Here is a 21,253-nt window from a genome sequence, read left to right on the forward strand (position 1 = left end):
TGCATCAGGAAAGAGGTGGCCAGCTCCACTTGTTGCTAAGGGAACCACTACAATTACAAGACAAGAGAGTCCAGAAAGCAATTTTGAAAGATGGAGAGATTTTGAGGCTTGAAATAATCCTCTGGTGAATGAAAAATACAGTCACAAAAGATAGTTTTCCGGAGACACAGGCTGGCCCTCCTGTGACAGGCAGGCTTTCAGTCCCATGACCTTCGCCTCCTGGTGTCACGCCGAAGAATATGTAAAGTTACATGGCAGATGTAATTAAGGTTAGTAATCAGTTGCCCTTACAATAGAGAGATTATCTTAAATTCTCCGGTGGGTTTTTTACAAGCAGAACTTTTTCCTCACTGAAGGCACAAAGGAAAGTCACAGTGATTTGAAGCTTGTCTGCAGATGGAGGGGAAATGAATGTGAGAAGGAATGTGGGTGGCAGTGGCCCGTAGGAGCAGAGAGTGGCCCCCAAATGACAGCCAGCAAGACAATGGGGACCTCAGACTGACAGCTGCCTGGAACTGGATTCTGCCAACAACCCTGGATTAGTCTGGAAAGATTGTGCTTTAGAATGTCCACAGAAAACCCTGGCCAGCCAACACTCTGATTGTAGCTTTGGGAGCTCGGCCTTGCTTGGACTCCTGACCTAGGGCAATTGTGCATACTAGCTGGCCATTATTATAAGCTTCTAAATCGGTAGTAATTGGTAGCCATGATAGCACTCCCCCTATAAGTGCAGCTTCTTCCTATTGGTGTGGCCAGTAGGTGTGGCTTTCTCCTCACTGTCCAGGCCTAAGACATGGTGGGTGCTGGGCTTGGTGTCACTCAGTCTCCTGGCTCACTTTGGTCAACTTCTAGCTGTTTTCCTGGCTTAACTGGTTACTGTGGTTGCAACAATGCAATATTTTCGTCCTCGCTCACCTTTCTTTATAAGGTCTCCCTCTTTAAATTCACTAACCAAACTCGTTTTATTCCTAGCAACATGTCTCATCACTGAAAGCTGCATCTTTAAGTGTCCGTGAGGTCCCAAATTTTAGAGTTTTGAAGACTCCAGTTTTCCTCTTCTTTCTCCTCCTCTGTACCCTCTCCTCTCCTGGACTTCTGGTGCAAGGGTGTTGGAATTGGTTCTAAAACTTGCAGGTCCAGTCCATTCTCTCCACCTGCATCATCTGAGCAGGACTCATGTAACGGAACATGAACTTGCATACTCAGCCCAGCAAGAAGACCCATTTCTCCAAGTAACATTTCCATGCACATGGTGACAAATAACAATACAACGAGGAAATTTAAAGTTTGAGTCTGGGAAGCTCCTTAGCTCTTTATTGCCATGGACAAAATATGGAATTGGCTTCCTTGATTTCAGCCGCATGATTTTAACTCACACCTCTTTCCTTTATAATTTCTCTAACTTGTATCATTGTCCACGGTTATGGGTTGATTGTGTCTCCCTAAAAGAATATGTTGGAGTCCTAACCCCCAGTTCTTCAGAATGTGGCCTCATTTGGAGACAGGATCTTCACAGAGATAACCCAGTTATCATGAGGTCATTCGAGTGGATCCTAATCAATAAGTTAGGTGTGCTTATATAAAGGGGAAACTTGGAAACACACAAATGCGCAGGGAGAACACTCTGTGAAGATTGGAGTCATGCTGCCACAAGCCAAGGAAGTACCAGCAACTAGGAGAGAAGTCTGGAGCAGATCTTCCCTTCCCACCTTCAGGGGGAGTGTGGCCTTACTAATACCTTGACCTTGGAATTCCGGCCTTCAGACTGAGACAATAAGTTTCTGTTGTTTAAACCACTCAGTCTGTGGTACTTTGTGACAGGAGTCCTAGCAAACTATACAACCTATTTCTTTATCTCAGGCAGTTTTCAAGCTGAAACCATAATTCTTTATTTGTATAGTCATTCGCCACTTAACGACGGGAATATGTTCTGAGAAATTCGTACTTAGGCGGTGTTGTCACTGTGCAAACATCAGAGTGTACTTACACAAACCTAGATGGTCTAGCCTGCTGCACACCTAGGCTGGGTGGTATCGCCTATTGCTCCTGGGCTACAAGCCTGTATAGCATGTCAGTGTACAAGACTACCTGAGATTAAATCAAGGACAAGAGAAAATGACGCAGTTAAGAGAGGCGGTAAACACGAGATGTATGAGGCTGCTGCTGGCGTATCACAGCATATTGTTTGACAGCAAACTTTTTTTTATAAGGAGAAAGAATATACTCTAAAATAACAATAAAAAATATAGTACAGTAAATATATAACCCAGTAACATGGTTATTTATTATTATTATCAAGTATTATACACTGTACATAATCATATGAACTATACTTTTATACGACTGGCAGGGAAGCAGGTTTATTTACACCTGCATCACCACAAACAAGTGAGACATGCATTTTCCTACGACATTATGACAGCTATGATGTCACTTGGTGATAGGAATTTTTCAGCTCCTGTAAAATCTTGTGTGGTCCGTCGTGTGGAGCATCAGGTTGTATTCCATTTATATACCCTTTCCATATAAAAACAAAGAAAGATAATTTAAAAATGAAGCAATAGAAATTGTTAGTGCAAATATCTGGTGTTTTTCATGGATTACGAAACATCTTCCATGTGTGCTCTCCTAAATTTGCATTCTGTGGTATCTGCACCATCAAGAGGAAAAAAAAAAACCACTGTCATCTTTAAAAGAGTAAAGAGCCCCCCCATAACCTAATATACCATGAAAGATTTTTTTCTTCATTCCACTCTGGAGCATCAACTTAAGCAGGTCTTTAAACTTTTTGGTCTCAGGACCACTTTGCAGTGTTAAAATTTGTTGAAGACCCCAAAAAGCTCTTGTTTATGTGGATTATACATATCAATAGTTATGGTATTAAAATTAAAAATGAGAAATTAAAAAAATATTATTCATTCATTTAAAGATGGCAGTAATAAAACCTTTATATGCTAACGTGAATAACATTTTATGAAAAAAATCTATATTTTACAAAACAAATAAAAGTTAGTGGGAAAGGTGGCATTGTTGTACATTTTTGCAACTCGGTTTGATGTCTGGCTTAATAGGAGGCAGCTGGGTAATCATATCTAGGTAGGCTCTGGAAAACTCCACTTGGCCCTTGGGAAAGAGGGTGAAAAAGGCAAAAACATCTTAGCATCATTGTGAAAAGAGATTTGATTTTGTGGACCCTTCCTTAAAAGGGTCTCAAGGACTGCCCCTAACCCCTGGGTTCCCTGGACCCTGCTTTGCTAACTGCAGTGCCATTCTGGACTTCTTGGGTTCTTGGGATGTATTTGTTGTGCTGACTCTGGTCACTGTTAGCATGAATCATACATTTCATGTTTGTGGATGCTCCTTGCTCCACCATCTCCTGTCTGATGCTGTTACTGTGTGGAAAGCCATCTGGAGCAGCACGGCTGAGCCAAAAGATAAGAATGAAACAGTGGTTAGGCCGGGGATATGGAGGGACGTTAGAGTTAGGCAGGATGGAGTCATGCGTTCGTCAACAAGCATTTCTGTAAGCCTGTACTTGCTGCTGAGCATAACAAGATAAGTAGGACAAGGTCATTTCCCTTGGAAAAGTAAGGAGTCAGCATGGGGGACAGATAAAGTGGAAAGTAAGTAAGCACAAAAACAAGAGATCATTGTTACATGGAGTAGCAACAGAATAGGCAGATTGCTACAGGGGAGGACCGGTCAGAGAACACCATCATTCTAGGGGTGCTGGGTCTGGAGGATTTTGTTAGGGTGGCTCAGGAAGTGGACATTCCAGATAGAGCAAAGGATACACTCCAAAGCATGCAGGCAGGACCACATATCCACTGCTGAGGGCACTGCCAGCACGGGGGTGGGCTGTGAGATAAGGTGGAGGCCTGGGAACCACAGCATCAGCAGCCCCTGGGAACTTGCAGAAATGTAAACTCTCAGGCCACAGCACTCTGAGTTTTAACAAGCTCTCCAAGTAGTTCTGATGAAAAGAAAGTTCTAGAAGCCCATGGCCCAGCATTGAGCTAAGAGTGCAGGGTTTTGCTTGGCTGTCTGGATTCTAAGCTCAGTTTCACCACATTGTGACTTCCAGTAACACTCAACCTTTTTGAACCTCAGTTTCCACAACTATGAAATGACCATAATAAAGACATCTCCCTGATAGGTGTGCAGGATGGAGCCATGTATATGCAGCACTGAGGCCTGTCTCACAGATGCAGCCCTCAGCGGATGCCCCTGGCCGCTTCTGGGAGCATTGTCAGTGTGGGAGCTGATGGACTGGGGAGCTCACTCTCGTTTGCCCTTCACCATATGACTGCTCTTGGTACAGAACTGGGTGCACTCAAGCAGGTCCCATTGCTCAGTTGACTTGCTTTTTGGTGATTACCCATTTCATCCCAATAAACACCACTGCCTTCCCTTCTTGGGTCCTCAGTTTCCTTGTCTGTAGAACGGAGATCATGAAATGTGCTCTCAGTGTGCAGCCAGGAAGTGAGATTACAGGAGCAGGCCTCTCATACTTTTCTACACTGCTGGGATTGTCCTTCAGCGTATCCCCAGCATCATGCCCCAGCAGAAGTGCTCCTGGGGGCTGGCCACTGTTTCCACCCCTCCTTTGCACCCTGCACCACACCAGTCACATGCAGCGCTGTTGTGGGAAGAAGCCCTGTGGTTTTCCCAGAGGGGCTGCTGAAGCCTTGCCTTGCTTCGGCCCTGCCTGGCCTTCAAACACACCACCTCACCCCTGCTTTCTGTGGCCCCTCTGGCTTCTGTGATGGTAGGGTGTGACTGGCATGGACCTGATGGGGCCGTCGGCGGCCTGACGGCCTGTCTACTCAGGTGAAGATATAGTGTCTGGAGGTTTGGACAGTGCGACCGAGGGTGTTTGGGAGGCACAGTGAGCTACCTGTGCCTTCCAGGTGCCAAGGCTCTGATTCACAGCAGGGCTGGATTCCCACGGAGCAGAGTGGTGGGGACCCCGTGCATTTGGAGCCTCACAGGGAATGTGAAAATGCAGATGCCAGGGCATAAGCCCAGATCCCCAAATCAGACTCGCAGGGGTGGGGCCCTGGAGTCTGAATTTTAGTTGCAAGGGTGGTGTGGTGCTGAGAAACGCGTTTGCAAGTCTCACAGGTCAGCGCTGGCGGTCTTCCCCAGTGAAGCTCCCATTCTAAGGTCATGGGCCTGCACAAGAAAGGTTAAGACCCTGTAAGATGGCTTTTGAAAGTTCCAGACAGCTTTGGAATTGACCAAGGCCCCAAACTTCTGAGCATCATTTCAGAGCATAATTTTGCCGTTTGATCAGATTCAAATCCTTTGGAATTAGACATCTGTAAGTGATGTGCTCAGTAGCCAGGTAACCAGAAGCCGTTCTTAGTAACCAGGTGTGCAGAGGCCCTGGTGAGGATGTGTGTGCTTTAGCACTGGAACTGAATGGCCTGTGCTGAGAATGAACAGGTAAATACATATTGTGTACTAAGGAGAAACAGGGAGGAAAGAGTCATTGAATGATAGACTCATTGCTCCTGAGTATGTGAGGTGGCATACTTGGTAAGGGCAGGTGACACGTGCCGGGAAGAGGCTGAACTCCATGACCGAACTGCCCCGTAGTTACAATAACAGAGAAAACACTGAGTGACCATGAGGCACCAGGCCCTGTGTGAAACATTCTGAGTAGAGTATTTGGTCCACACCTCCCAAGAGCCCAGAATGACCATTTTTTCAGACGAAGAAACAGACGGGTTGGATGACTTACCAAAGTCACACAGCTGGTGTTTGTTAGGGCCTGGAATTCAAGCCATGCCCTCTTCCTCCTTATATATGTCGCATCACCATAATTTTCCTTTGCAGACATTATTTTTTGAGGTTGTTTGCACTGGAGTCATTTTAGAAGATTATGTGATTTAACAAGTTCAACTTCATGAGTATCTACTTACTGGTGGTATTCTGGTGCTCAGCACTGTGGGGGATTTAAAACTAAAGGATGATGTCGCTTGCTCACTCTTTCATTTATCAGCAAGTATTTATTATTGAGCTCCTACCGTGTGTCAGGCAGCGTGAGGCTCTGAGGTCGCTGCAGTGAGCACACATCCACAAGCTCTTGGTCTGTAGGTTAATAATCCCCAAATACAATTTACCATTACAGCCCTAAAATGGAGAGGTTCTCAGGGCAATGAAGGTGCATAAAGGAGAACTGGTCTAGGACGGGCAGTCCAGGAGGCTTCCCCAGGCCAGATTTGTACACGTATATAAGTAGCGTGGGCACATGAAATGAGAAACCAACTTTTTATCTGTTCAGGACTGACAGAGACTGTGTACTCCAAGGTCCTCTCGGTGTTTCCGGGACTCCTCCCCTTCCAAATATCCTGTTTCCCCAAAAATAAGACCTAGCTGGACCATCAGCTCTAATGTGTCTTTTGGAGCAAAAATTAATATAAGACCCGGTCGTATATTATATTATATTATATTATATTATATTATATTATATTATATTATTATATTATATTATATTACATTATATTATATCCAGTCTTATACTAAAATAAGACCAGGTCTTATATTAATTTTTGCTCCAAAAAACGAATTAGAGCTGATGGTCTGGATAGGTCTTATTTTTGGGGAAACACGGTATGTGCATACTTAGCTATTTCTAAATCACATATGCGTTACTACTTTAATATAGCATGTCCTACACTATAAAATAGGCACAAACTAAACACTTAAAATGACATAAGAACAATGGAATATGTACTATTTTCCCTTCTTCCGGCCCCAGCACCTCGGGGCCCACCAGCAGGTTTATAGACTGCTGACATTTAGGATAGGGCATAGACCAAGGAGTGGCATTTGGATCTGGGGAAGCATTTTGAGAAGAGCAGGCTAAGGAAGGAAGCCTGGGGTGTAGAAAGCATTCCTCTCTGTCTCATTCTTTCATTCATCCATTCCTCCATTCATTCTCCAGCCTTAGCCCTGCATGTGGGCCTACCAACTCCAGAGTTATTGTCCTGTCCTCTGGGCGTTGTTAACAAAGACGTAGACTGAGCCTCGCCTCATTGGCTCTCTTACTTCAGTTAAACTTTTTTTTGAGCGTTTATTTGGTGCCTGGCACTGTACTAGACTCTAGGGATACACATATGGCAAAAGCATCATCCCTCCTTAGCCTGCGTAACTCCTACTCATTATGCCCATTTTGGTTTAAAGACTCCCCACTGGAAGCTTTCCCTATCTGCTGAGTAAGGGGAGGTGCCCTTGCTGTGGTCTCCTGCAGTCCCCTGGCTTCCCCTATCTCGGACCCTAGCAGCACGCATCCTCCAAGTGTCTGTTTCAGCATTTCCTCCACTGAGCAGGCACCGGTTTGCGTGTGCTGTGCTGGGGATGTGCCATAACCTCAGCTCCCTGCCTAGTCTTTGGCATAGCGTAGGTGCTCCAAAAGTACTTGTTGAGTGAACAAATGTGTCTCTGTGCTGAAATTAAACAGGCTTTCCATTACAGCAACACCAGAATTCAACTTGGTGGCCAACTGGAATAATTCAGTTTACACGCTCACTTCTTCAGAGGCTGGAAAAGAAATAGCAATGCTCCTACTGATCTCAACCTTGCTTTCTCTCCAACCCAAAGGACAAAAATGTTTTTGCCCTCTCCATATGGTATATATTTTTACTCAGCACAGAGCACTGATTAGGGGATGGGGTTTGTTAATACTCTTAACTATTTCAAAAAGAGGGAGGAGTCCACGGAGGCACACTAGAGCCAGCAGAAGTGGGGGTGGAGGAGAGTTGAGAGTGGGTGTGTGAGCCTGGGTTTTTAAAGGAGCCAGTCCCTGGAGATTCTCAGTCTATGCACTGTGGCTGGCCGCTGACCAGCCACAACAGGTCAGGCTGCTTAGCTAAGCATTTCTGGGTACACCGGAAGAAAAGACTTTTCTTTCGGTAATTGCCAAGGACTATATTTGATTAAGTGACTTCTAGCAGGTCAGTGATGTGACTGTTTATGAAACAACAGTAGCTGAGCTGTTTCTTCAGGCTCCTTCCCCTTGTCCTGGACCTTCATCCCGTGGTTTCAGGATTCTGGTTGTGGGGCTACAGGCCCAGTTGGCACTTCACCCACAGAAAACCTCTGGCTATTGAGAGGCTTGCCTCCTAGATGGGCTGCTGATCAGAAATATTGGTACAGATGGTTCTAACTGGCTGTCAGCAGCTTCAGAGTTTCTCAGATCCCTGTGGTTGAAATCGCTCATTTTTATTTGTCACATGGAGTGTTAGCGTGCTGAAATTAAAATGCTTAGCTAGCTTTTTTTTCTTTTTAAAACATTTTTAATGGTGGTAAAATACACATAACAAAATTTACCATCTTAAATGTTTTAAGTGTACAGTTCAGTAGTGTTAAGTACTACTGAACCTTTTCATCTTGCACAACTGAAACTCTGTCCGCATTAGACACGAACTCCCCATCCCTGCACGCCCTGCCCCTGGCACCCATCATTCCACTTTCTGTCTCTATGAATCTGACTCCACCAGGGACCTCATAGAAATGCAATCACACAACATTTGTCTATTATGACTTGCTGGTTTCACTTAGCATCACATCATCAATGTTCATTCATGTTGTAGTGTGTGTTAGAACTTCCTTCATTTGTAAAGCTGAAGAAAATTCCATGTTTTTCTGAAGACAGACCATGTTTTGTTGATTCATTCCTCTGGACACTTGGGCTGCTTCTCCCTTTTGGCTACTGTGAATACTACTGCCATGATGTCGGGTGTACAAATCTCTTAGAGACCTTGCTTCCATTCTTTTGGATAGATACCCCAATGTGAGATTGCTGGATCCTGTGGGCCCCTTCAGACATTTTGGTTTTCTGAAGCTCATTCTCTAATAGATTTGTAAGAAAGGAGTCGTGGCAACACCATTCTCCAGATTTTCATATGTTGGTGAGAGTTTGCTGCCTTTACACTTGAAAGTGAGCTTGGTTGGATATAAAATCCTTGGCTCAGATGTTTTTCTTTTGATGATTATCTTCAATTTTCTTCTGGCAGAAAGCATTGCTATTGAAAATTTTTGAGGTGACTCTCATTTTATTCTTGTTTTCCTACATAGCCAAAGAAATTTTCTTTCTTTAATCAATCCGATGATTTTATTAGAATATGTTTTGGTTTGCTTGTTTGGGGGTGATTTTCCTGGGTATATGATGTACTCCTTAAATTTGTAGGTTTGACTTCTTTTTTTGCCAGGAAAATTTTCTTGAATTATACAGTTTAGTATTTGTTCTTTTCCTCTGCTTTGGTTTTTAATCTTTGGGGACACCTGTTATATGTATATTAGATCTTTTTTTTCTTTTTTTGGCCTGCCGTCTATATTAGTTATTTTCTCTCAATTCTTCTTCATCTCTTTAGTCATCTTTCTTCTTTAAAAATTCCCTCATCTACAACCTACCTCCAAGGATAAAAGGGATCAAATATATGGTGATGGAAACAGAACTGACTCTGGGTGGTGAGCACACAATGTGATATATAGATGATGTAATACAGAATTGTACACCTGAAACCTTTGTAACTTTACTAACCATTGTCACTTCAGTAAACTTTAATTTAAACAAAATTTCCTTATGTTTTCTTCTTCTATTTCTCTTAAGGCATTATATGTTGTATTTACTCACTCTTGGGCTCCTTTTAAATTAGTCTTAATATCTGAAATTAAAAAAAATCTTTTCAATCTTTTATCTAAATTATTTTCTGAGTCTATCATCTCATTTTTGAGTTTATCTAATTCTGTTTTATGCTGTTTTCCCATGTTTTGAGTCATTTTCACAATGCCTTTAGCTTGCTTTACAATGAAGGATTGTAGTTCCACCTGTTTTGTGCACATTTCTTTCTGGTATGCTTTCATTGTCTAGAGGGACATTATTCTGCTTTGTATTCTCTCCTTTATTTTAATGACTTCATATGATATTTGCCTTTGCTCTTCCTCTGTTGCTCATTTTCACCCAAAATTAGCTTCCCTGCTCTTGTAGAAGGGAAATAAAGAACAGATTTTTGCATGTTACATATGAAGAGAGCCCCCTTCTGTTGATTTTGAGAACTGTTAAAACATGTCAGCTTACTATCCATGATCTCAACTTGTTCTCTTCCCTCACTTTTATCTGGACCTTCTCTTTTCTTTGTCCCTATTGTTCCTGTCTTGATTTATTTGTATTCTATTCCCAGTAGTTTCTTCTCAGTGACAGTCTCTGCCCTGGAAGGCAGTTTTGAGAGTTAATTGGGCCCAGTTTGTCTCAGCCCCTTTAGACCTCCATGTTGATGGCAAGCCCTCCGTTGCCTCTCTCATCTGGGAGACTGTGGGCTCCAGGAGCACAGACCATTGGCCCCTCCCTCTCTGTGTGCCAAGCTGCTGGCACAGGGACTGGCCCCGCCAAACAGAACAGCTATCCAACGTGTGAGTGAACAAGCCAGCAACAAACCCCACAGAATGTCCCTCAACCCCCAGGACCCATCTTCTGGGGAGGAATGCACTGGGCCTGGGGCCACTCTTGGTAAACAATGAAAGTAACAGACCCCTTGGATGCCCTTGGCCCCTCCTCTGAGAGGGTGTGGCCTACAGAGGTGGAAGGTGGTTTCATCACTAGGTCTGCTTGGGCCCTGAGTCACCAGGGCAGGCGGGATGGCACTTGCCTCTCAGTAGCTCCCCCTCTTCCTCCGTCCTTCCTGCTCTCCCTTCAGGTCCTTCTGGCCTTGGCAGCTCCACCGGCTCCCAGGCATTCTCCCCTCTCTTTGTAGGGGCACCTGGAGACCTGCATCAGCAAGTACTTTCCCATGGTCAGAAGAACCCAGGGCCCTGAGATCTGTGGGGTCTGCTTTGCATCCCCAGGTACCAGGGTTCTTTGCCTTACCTGGTGTGGCTCGGCTTCTCCCCCAACTGCTTCCCCTCTTGCTCCTTCCAGGACCTCCTGAAGGCCACTTGAGCCTCTCTACCTGTACCTCCTGCTAAGCCAGAGGATTTGCCTGGCACAGTTGTGGGGAAAAGGGGAGAGAAAGACATGTACATCTCCTGCCCCTTTCAGGGGCCCTTTCCCACATGGCCAAGCTGCTTCTTCATCCATCCCATTGCCATCCCTCCCAGGGCAGCTATCTCCCTCTGGGAAGAGGAGGTCCTGACCCTGGGACTGGAGCCTCCACTCTGGGCAGTCAGACCCAGGGGAGAAGATCACTGGGACCATGCCTACACAAATGCCCGGATGTTTACACAATTGTCCTCAGAGAGGCATTAAGAGAGGTGATGTAAAGGACAAAAGCAGGGGCCTGAACCAATCGAAGGCCCCTCTTGTTAGGATTCATCCTCCACATTCTATTTTACCCCTGCCTCTTGCCAAAGTGTAGCTTTAGGCTTTGTTCAGACAGGTCTAGAATAGTCTTCTCTCTGGGGCATCATCCTCACTCCTGATATGTGACCTTTCTGGCATCCTGGCTGGATGTCTGGGTTTGACAAGGGGTCCAGGCAGATATTCCACTGCTGCTGTGCACCCTATTCTGCTCTCAACCCTACAGCAGCCATGGCTTTTCTGCCCGGTGTCTTCTGTCCCCTTGTATGTGCAGCACTGCCTTAGATCAGAGACTCATGAGGAACCTCCTTACAGACTTCAGGGCTCCCTGATCCTATACAGCTCCTTCCTTATGTGCCCTGTCCTGCACACTCCAGCCCCTTCTCAGGCAGACAGTCACAGCAATGGCACGGTCCACCTGGGTGATGCTTCAGCATGGGCTTCTGATTCTAATGGGGGAAAGAGTCACTTCAGCTCCTTGGTCCCACTTTATAGTGGCAGGTGATGGGAGGGCTGGTGACTGTAGATGTTGGAAGCCAAAATCCAGCTCTCCTCTTTAGAGCCACAGCCACCCAATATCTTCATTTCAGGGTCGACATCCCAACTTCCCTCAGCTTTGCTTTGTGATTCCAGTTAGTGCCCCTTTGCCATTCTGGCCACTCTCTTACAGAATTTTTTTGTCTGCATTCCTATTAAAATGTCCCTGAGTTAAGATGTGACGCTCCAAGTCTGGGGCAACCAGAGTCAAGTAGAGTGGAACGATGCTCTTCCTCCTTGCTTATTGCTAGGGATACAGGGTTGCAAATGGCCAGGTGAAGGTTCAGGGGATTCTGGGTACTTCTTATACTCATGCTTATTACTTTACGAGGTCTCAAGACTCTACTCTTTATTTTTGAAATCCACACATGGTTATGGAGATTTCTAAAAGCTGTGCATGCACTCTCCATGCAACCAGATCTTCTCCCTTTGCCACAAGTCAATAGACACCCAGGATCTCATAAATGGGGGGGAAGTTGGGGTGTGATGTCACAGATAGGCCATCAGTCCATGACACTGATAAATATTTCTCACTAAGAAGGTGAATTAGTGTATCCCAGTCAGCACAAAATTGTGATGTCTTTTCTATGGCACCTGTAATTTGGTCTACTGACTCACAATGCTATGAATGAATGAATGAAGTAGTGAAGAAAAGGTTATATGTAGAGATAGATATGGCTCCATGAGAAAGCTGAAGCAGAGTGATACATTTCATGGAGAGACACAGTGTTACAGAAGAGCTAAAGTGTGTTGTTCCGAAGTACAAAGTCCATATAGAACACAGAGGTGGTGTGTTTGTAAGTACTTCCCGGGACCATGAGCATGTCACATGGATTGGCCCGGGGACAATGCCCCAGGAGTCCAGGTCTCTCTCAGGCCGTGTCCAAGAGGACTCTGTAGGGCCTGAAGCTTATACAATCCGCACGGCCCTCTTCTGAAAGTGTAAAAACAAGCAGGAAAGTGAATATTTAGAATGAGAAGAAAATTCATAGTGAACTGTGAAACATGACAACCACCAACATTCCGAAACAAACAGATACTATATGTACATACATACATACGCGTGTGTTAGACATTCCAGCTATGTAGTTGTACAGTCGGAACTAGGGTGAAGCAGAGTTTCGAAGTGAAAGATACAGTGGTTTTACAGTGAATCAAAACAGCTGACTTTTGCAAATGTCACCAAAAAAAAAAAATGACCTGGACATGCGAACACATAACATGGGCCCGTGAGTGACAGTTGACTCCCCTCAGAATAAAAACGCACTCAGGTTCATGTTAAATGTTCAGTGTTTATTATCACATCAAGTTTTAAAAGTAAACTAGCTTTTCTAACTTTTTTCCCCACAAAAAACAAACAAGAAAAACCCTTGTTCCAAGTGAAGATAACATTTCCTCGGCTTCAGAATTGATCTTTTAATTACGTGTGTTTCACTGTATCCCGACAACAGCCACATTTAGCACAATGGAGACTTTTCTGTATTCACTTCCCAAGTCCCAGATCCTGGTCCACCTACTGCTCAAGCAGCCTGCGATGACTTAGCAGTCTGCATTTACACTGTTGGGAGCTGTTGGAGCTGGTCAAGGAGTAAGTCACAAGATAAAGCTTGTTTGCTTTGAGACAAATGACCGCTTTTGAGGGGACACAGGTCCAGAACACAGTGCTTGCTTTTCTCTAATTTACGCCAGTAAGATGGGCTCCTCTCAGTCAGCCTGCACTCCCAGGTCTAGAGTAGCTAGACTGTGTACACGATAACTCTGGTTGTCTTCCACGTGGGGACAGACGGCCATATGTAGGGGATCCAGTGACTGTCGGTGAGCAAGACAGCCAGATGCCGGTCTGTTTTAGGAAACCATTTGGCCATTGAAGAAGAGCTACTCCCATAAATAGAATCTCACGGAAACGGACTCTTTACAGCGTTGCACAGGCTGACAAAGTGTGTACTGCAGGCTGAGATTTCATTCACCCATATGTGGGCTCCATGTGGACGATCCATTCACTTGGTTTGGATTTCAGATTGCTTTTTCAAGAAACATTTAACGGTAGTGATAACGCAAAGAAAACATCTCTGTCATTGGTTTCACCTCTCAAGGCTGTTTTTGTCTAAACTAATAAGCATAGCAGGGAAAACTCTGGAATTATCTTGGCAAGGAATCCGATCATTTATACAGATGCATCACTGAATGAATAAGCAACCCTTGTGATGTTTCTGCGAAATACTTCTCAGATTTTAAAGTTAATTGTTGCTTAATGTCTGTTACCAGGGCTCTTTCATGTAATGGAAGTGTGCACACCCTATATTAAAATATGAAGTATACACAGTCCAAAGCAATGTTGTGAAGATATAATATCTGGACAGTTACACATCCGAGCAAGTAGAGATAAGTACACGTGTTTGCAATATTTTAACAAATTAGTTTGTGAAGAGTTTGGGAACGAGAAATGATGGTGACCGTGACACCCACAAATGCCGGAGATGGATCCCAAAGGAATTCAGCAGGTTCCCAAATTTGACGTTCTCGAATTTCCAGATCGTCTTTACGCGTCATAGAGAATGGAGGGGTGCCGCGTATTATGCACACAGGGGTGCTTAGTAATGATGCAAATGAGAGGTCTCCCTGCGAAGGTGTGGCGCAGGGCAAGAGTCACTTAGCCTTGCTCTCCCTCTCTTTCTCACAGTCTTTAAGATGTTTCTATCAAATAGCTCTTTCTCCCGGGCATGCACAGGTGGCCCTCGCAGGTACTTTTCTTCTGCCTCCTTGTAACCTACTCCATCAAGTGCAGCAATCGAACAAATGATGGCTTCTGGCAGAAGGACTTCCAGAACAAAACTCACTTTGTCGTCTCTTGTCAGAGCCAGCTTGTTCCTGTCTATTTGTTTGTAGATTTCTTGTAAATGTTTCGCCACGACATCCAACTGATCTTCATCCTCCAGGTATGTTTCAACACAGATCACATACCTCTCTGACTTCAGGAAGGACGCCAGCCACCTGGACTCCTTCCTGCCTTTGACGATGTCCAGGAGATGGTGGTCAGCCCCCTTTGTTTTCACGATGAAGTCCACTAGCTTCTGGTTGACTCGGTCCCGAGCGGCCCTCATCCGGTCAGGGAGAAGTTTCCTGTGGGGCTTCCCGTCCGGGGAGCTCTCCTCCTCAGAATCTTCCAGGTCGGCATAATTCACCTTTGGGAACTCAAGATACAGATTCCCCTCTTGGATGTCTTTCCTCATTGGGTAGCTAATGTCAGCAGCGTAATAGTCCAGGAAAGAGCCCCTGAAGGACCCACGACTGAGCCCTTCTCTGTAGTGGGATATCAGGGAGAAGCACCAGTTCACACTTTGCTCGTACAGTCTCCCGGCTCTCTTGATTAGTTTTTCTTTCTCTTTACAATCCAGGTGCTTCAGTCTTCGAAGAGGCACTTGAATGCCGCGCTTTTCATGGTGCATGTTTTCCTCAATCAAAACCACCCTCGCCGTCTGCTCTGTGTGGTTGACACTCTTTACCATTGCTGGCCAATACGGGTGACTTTGAAACTTAAACCAGACCATCGCTCCTTTTGTGATGGGACATGGCTCCTGTGGGAAAGCCGTGCTTGTCGCTCGTGCTGCTTCCTTGGTGCCCTTCTTCTTCGTAGCGGTGGTGGGGTGAATAGCCTTGGAGCCAACCAAAGGTTGAGGTTCCTGCTGTCTTTTCTCACGATCTGGTACCTTCAGCTTCCTTTTTCTGCTTCCTGAATGGAGTGAATCAGGCAGCCGCAGCTTAGGGTCGCTGGAGGATGCTGCCGTACCTTGTGATTCTGGCTCCCAGGCTCCCTGTGCAGGGTCCTTCCCGTTCCCAGAGAAGGTAGAGCTCTCAGAGGAGACAGCCAGGGTCTTTGGGCGGGTGCCACGCGCCTCTGCTTTCACAGCCTTGGGCACAGAGGCGATGAAACCAGGTGGCCGAGATGGAAGGACGCCTCCACCCTTACCACCTGCACTCTCCTCCTCGACTGTGCAACACTGGCACAGAACTCTTGAGGGGACCCTCTTTCTCTTGCCCTCTTTCATACGGTTGTCTTCTGAAAGCGATGGGAAGTTTGAGCCAACGCTGGAGCTCTGTGAGGACTTTGCTTGCGATTCCTTAGGAACAGGAGCCATGGAGGTACGCACCTGTTCTTTGTCTCCATCCGGGGTGTCCTCACCCCCTGAAGGGGGCAACAGTGATGTGGGGTTTTCTCTTTTCCTAAGATGTCTTGGTGAGTTCCCTTTGGGTTTCTGATACTTGCTACGAGATGGCTTTTGCGGTCCCGTTTGAGACTGCGTAGTGGCCTCTGGGTCATCTGAGGCTCTTGCCTGACCCAACTTTGCTCTCTCCTTCAGAATCTCCAGTGCCATCGTAAGAGCGCTTCTGTAGGCCGCTTCTTCGCCAGGTGAGAAACTGGCCTTCGACTGGGCCACTAGTGAGGAGGCAATGGATTCAATCTGAGACTCGTTTAGGATCTTCACATCTCGGTTTTTCACTTGAATTTTTTTATGGACTGAGAGAATTTCCACTTGTAGAGGACATGACTGTTTCCTCTTAGTTTGTGGTGAGGTTCTGGATCGGGACAAAACCTTTGCTGGCCAAAAACGGCCTTTCCAATTGCATAGGACATACTCAGATTCCATGATGATTTGACTTGGGTTGAGAGGTCATTCACAAAGGTCGAGGGCTGTGGTGCAGCTACAGCAGGCCTCCCTGACACAATGTTCTTCACCGCATGTTTTTGCCTGGGACCAGAAAGGGTTCACAGCCAGTGTGGCCTGTCCTGCACCTGAATCTCCCAGGGGTGCTGGAACTCGTGTTTTGACAGACTGCACGGCAGAATACTGAAACACAAAAAGCAAAAGTGGAAACATATCAGCAAGAATTCCTTTCGTGGAAGTAGAAGATCGTTGGTCAATGAGAACTGATAAGAGATGAAACACAGAAATATGAAGAGTGTGTATCAGACTGCAGGTGTGTGTCTGGACAGGGTAGGCAAGATAAGAGGCAAGTATTTGGGAAGAGAATACAAACGCTACCAGAGGAGATTTATAGCCCCCTGAGCCCAACTTCTTGCCCTATTTGTTACTACTGCATGTTAAAGAGCATCTGTGTGGGGAGGTGGGTGTCGTGTCTGGCATCTCATTTGTGTTATTGGACGTCCTGGGCCTTCTGTGCTCCTCAGGGCTCATCGTAAGGGAATTCTTCTGGGTTTCTTTCCTTGGGTGCTAGTGCCTCCCTGTGCCCCCGAAGATACCAGAGATGATGTCCCACCTACAGACCCTGGGTGTCGCCCCAATGTCGTGTGAAGAGCAGGAGCTTAGAATCCAGATGTTCATGGAGATCATCATGATGGTCACTGGCATGCCCTTTCGGGAGGACTGCTGCAGGCACGTGCCATTGTCTGGGACGGGCGCCACTTCATTTCTCTATGGTGGTTTAAGGGGTTCCCCCACCCACACCCCAGCACCAAATCAGTGTAAAGTAGTAGCTGCAGAGCGAGGAGCCAACTAAATCACACCCCAACGTCAACATGAATAAATGATGGCAGAGCAGTGTCTGGTGAGATGAGGAAGTCTTACCGAACTCCAGGTGGATCTTGGTAGGTGTGGTTGTGTGAGCAGGACCTGTGGATTCATATACTCCACCTACTTGTCTGGCAGTCCCTTTACCCCGCTGTGTTTCTGAAGTGCACTGTCCTTCCAGGGATCAAATATCGACCACCAGGCCCTAAGCGCTTCTAATGGAAATCTAGACTATGCAAAAGAGTTAGGGAATTCAGCCAATGAAATGGGGGTTGATTCATCATTTTCCCTTGCCCAACTCTGGAATGCATGCCATTCGTAAACAGAAATGTTAAGTCTCACGTATAATGCAGAGTAGATGCCATATGCCATGCTTCGTTCCTTCCTTCATTTGTATTTCCGAATATTTCCACCTCAAGCTACTTAGTTTATGCTAGTCCCTCCTATTTCACAACCGTGTAAACTGCTGCTTTCATGGTAGCCCCGGTCTGTCTTAGACACATGGATTACTTCGCATTAGCCGTGTGTGTGTGTGTGTGTGTGTGTGTGTGTGTGTGTGTGTGTTTGTGTGTGTGAGACTACGTGGGGCCTGTAATGTTCTGTAATGTCAGGGTGTTGTTTTGTGCTTCTAAAGTTACGTTAAATGTGCCTGCAGAGAATATGAACCCTGTGCAGAGAAATATGCATGAGATGACACATTCTAGACACAGGCTCTCAGTATGATGGGGAATGGGACTTCCCCCACATTTCCTATGCATTCACAGGCGTATGCGTTTACCTGCACATATCTTTGGGATGTGTTTTGCATGATCGAGGAAGCATATTCATTATTAAAATGCATGTACCTCACCACATGAGAGATATTCAATTACAGCAGTCTGAGCAGAGGGTGGGGGAGAGGTTGCAGATTATGAGAATGAAAAATAGTCAAAAATTTTCCAAGATAAGGAAAATTGTCATGGCATATTTGATATATCCAACCATGACCCTAATTCTCACATATACACATACACATACAAACACACAAACACACACACGCAAAAATACACACACAGATAGGCCCAGGCTCCTCTTAGTAAAACTTCTAGAAACCAAAGCAAAAGACAAGACCTAAAGAGAGGAAAACAAACCTGATTCTTAGGCAGGCTCTTCTCATTATTTTAATTAGAGAGAGCTTGATGGAATGATTTGGAATCCAGAAAAGGCAAAGAGGGAGCAATGAGGCACTAAGAAGAGTGCCACGGTAGGACGAGTGGGCACTTGTCATTCTGGAAAAAGCAAGGGAAGAGAGTATGGTCCTGAGGACCCATGAGCTGGGAGGAGCGGACCTCACACATCTAAGGAAAGGGGGCTGCCCAGCTCCATGTGGTTTCCGAGACCTCTCCTCCTGATGCTGAGAAAAGTGATGAGCTCCCGCCATAGTGCCAGGATCTAAGAGGGGCCACCTCGCCCTTGAACTAGGACCCTGATCTCTCGGGAGAGAGTTCACCCATATGCCGCTGCTGGTCCCTAATGAAATCGCATGTCCCTGTTCCTGTCCCATGTCCCTGTCTCGATGTTGTGTGAAGGGCCATTATTGGGGTGGTCCTGAGAGGAGCAGAACACAGAGGAAGGTACAGCCAGTTGTCTCACATCCAGGTCATCCTTCGGAGACCCCTCTGACTATCCCTCATAGTCAGAAGGTTATCCTTTACCTAGAAGCTACTTCTTCTACAGGCACGTCCCTGATAAAGAATGCGGTGGTATGCCCTACAAATTCTATGCTTTTCTTTAGAAACATACACAATAAACATACACAAACTGTAACATCAGCGGCATTCACTTCCAAACACACAACCAAAAGCCCCAGAACCTCTGAGAGCAAACTTGTATTTATGCTTATATACTAAAGAGGGAGCCATTTACTGATTCAAATTCCATTTAGCTAACGGTGATAACTGGAAAGTGGACTTGTAGAGAACACGCTCTTAATTTGTGTGCGTCAGTGACTCAGGGCGAGCACAGTATCATCCCCCGAGTTACACAAAGCTACTTTAGATCTTCCAGCCCTACCCATTCATCTCTTTTGTTGCCTTCAAATGTTCTCTCTCATATCGTACACATAGTAACTCTTTACTATAAGCAGGTGTAAGTGAGTGAGCTTACATCTTTAAGGGTTCATGTGACAATCACTGTAAGGAGAGGTGTACAATGAGAAATACTTGGGGATCTCAGCTTTCAAGAACTCAAGTGACAATGTCCTCACGCAACAGGTGTCACCTAGGACACTGAAACGGGGCTGGGGTATGCCAGGGTATTCAATTACCTTAGCCCACAACAAGAGAGGCTGCCATTCTCTCTTAGAAAGCAGGAGGGATTAGACCTCTGAATGTCCAGCTAAAGATCACACAGCACACACACGTTCACACACACACACACACACACACACACACACACACAAACTCACATTGACAGCAGACACTGACTAGTCTCGATGTTTCTCCAGTTACTCCATCTCTCCAGTCTGTAAATATCCTTGTTAAATGTTTCTGCTGACAGTTAAAAATGGCTCCCCCAGTCGTCATGGAAACCAGAATGTCATCAAAAGGTTCTCCCTGATGTCAGCTTTCCATGGAAACCAGGAAGTACATCCTCAGATGCAGACCAGTTATCTCGCTCTCTATCAATTTCACCTCAAGATATCCAAAGAATGAATGAAAGAATGAATGCATAAATAAATATGGGGGGCAGGCAAGTGTTCACAAATGGGTGTAAGAGGAAATAAAGTAAAAGGAAACAACTTCTGTCCCCCCTTGACACACACACACACACACACACACACGCACTCACGATCCAGGTCCTGTTGAGGGACTCTGTTCCACTGGCCAGGACACACGAGGACAGGTACGATTGTGCAGGTGGGATCCAAGGAATCTCGGTCAACATAAAACGACCTGGAGGGGAGAAAAGATGAGAGGATGAAGCACTTAGATGTCAGATGAAGGACAACCAGAAACTCAGGTCGTGGCAGGATCAAAGGACCCTGGGTCTCACTTTAGACAAGTGTGTATTGACAAGGTTGCCAGGACACCATGGTTTCTGAGAAGAGACACAACTCCCCCAGTGCCCTTGACCTGAGACGATAGGGGGGTAGAGACGAGCTTCTCCTGTTTGGAATCAGGGCTCAGTGTGCACGTCTGTATCCACACCGCCAGTGAGCAATGTGCTCAGAGAAAGGGCTGCTATCATCAGGGCACAGGGCACACACTGCCTCTCTCACTGTCATTCACAGTAGGGGGCACAGCTGCCCTGTGATACAGCTCTTCCTCCTTTCATGAGCTCCAGGTGACCCTTCTGTGCTGAGTCCTGGGCAGAGATGTGCTGGAAACAGGCCCTATGGAGGGAAGAGTGCAGGTCCGATTTCCAGGCTTTTCCTGTTTCCATGATGTAAACACTCCCATCATGGGCGATTCAAGCCACCAGCGTGAGGTCACTGGATGCCGATCTGGCACCTGATGCCCCAAATCAGCTCTCAGGGGGTGATGGCTCCAGACACACCCAGCACAGTTCTGGACCCCAGATTCTAGAGCAAGACAAAGCCATCCGATTCCACATGCCACCCACAAGACAAGAGCAAGCTGGAATGGGATATAACTGTGTATGTAGGCTTTCAACAAGTTCTTAGTGTGGAGGAAAGGGAGACGGCCATGAAGACCCACCGTGTAGCCTATCCAGTTTGGGAGGAGGGCAAATAGTGCGGTGCATTCACGGTCAATGTTTTCAAATCAGAGAGGCTTTCTGAAAGACAGATGTGGGTCTGAGTCTCAGCTCTGCTTCTCCTGAGCTGTGTGACTTTCATATTGTGCCTTAACATCTCTGTTCCCTAGTCTCCATTTTTGGCAAATCA

The 21,253-nt window shown here is 45.9% G+C and overlaps 1 protein-coding gene across 1 annotated transcript; it reads right to left on the reverse strand.

Annotated features, from left to right (window-relative positions):
• Nucleotides 1-14,430: 14,430 nt before the first annotated feature.
• LOC117025463 (PWWP domain-containing DNA repair factor 3B-like) lies at nt 14,431-16,212 on the reverse strand. The gene has a single exon (XM_033111356.1). It carries the CDS (start codon nt 16,210-16,212, stop codon nt 14,431-14,433), a length of 1,782 nt encoding a protein of 593 aa, XP_032967247.1.
• Between the last annotated feature and the right edge of the window lie 5,041 nt (nt 16,213-21,253).

This window comes from Rhinolophus ferrumequinum, chromosome X (assembly GCF_004115265.2).
Source record: "Rhinolophus ferrumequinum isolate MPI-CBG mRhiFer1 chromosome X, mRhiFer1_v1.p, whole genome shotgun sequence".
Taxonomy (NCBI): domain Eukaryota; kingdom Metazoa; phylum Chordata; class Mammalia; order Chiroptera; family Rhinolophidae; genus Rhinolophus; species Rhinolophus ferrumequinum.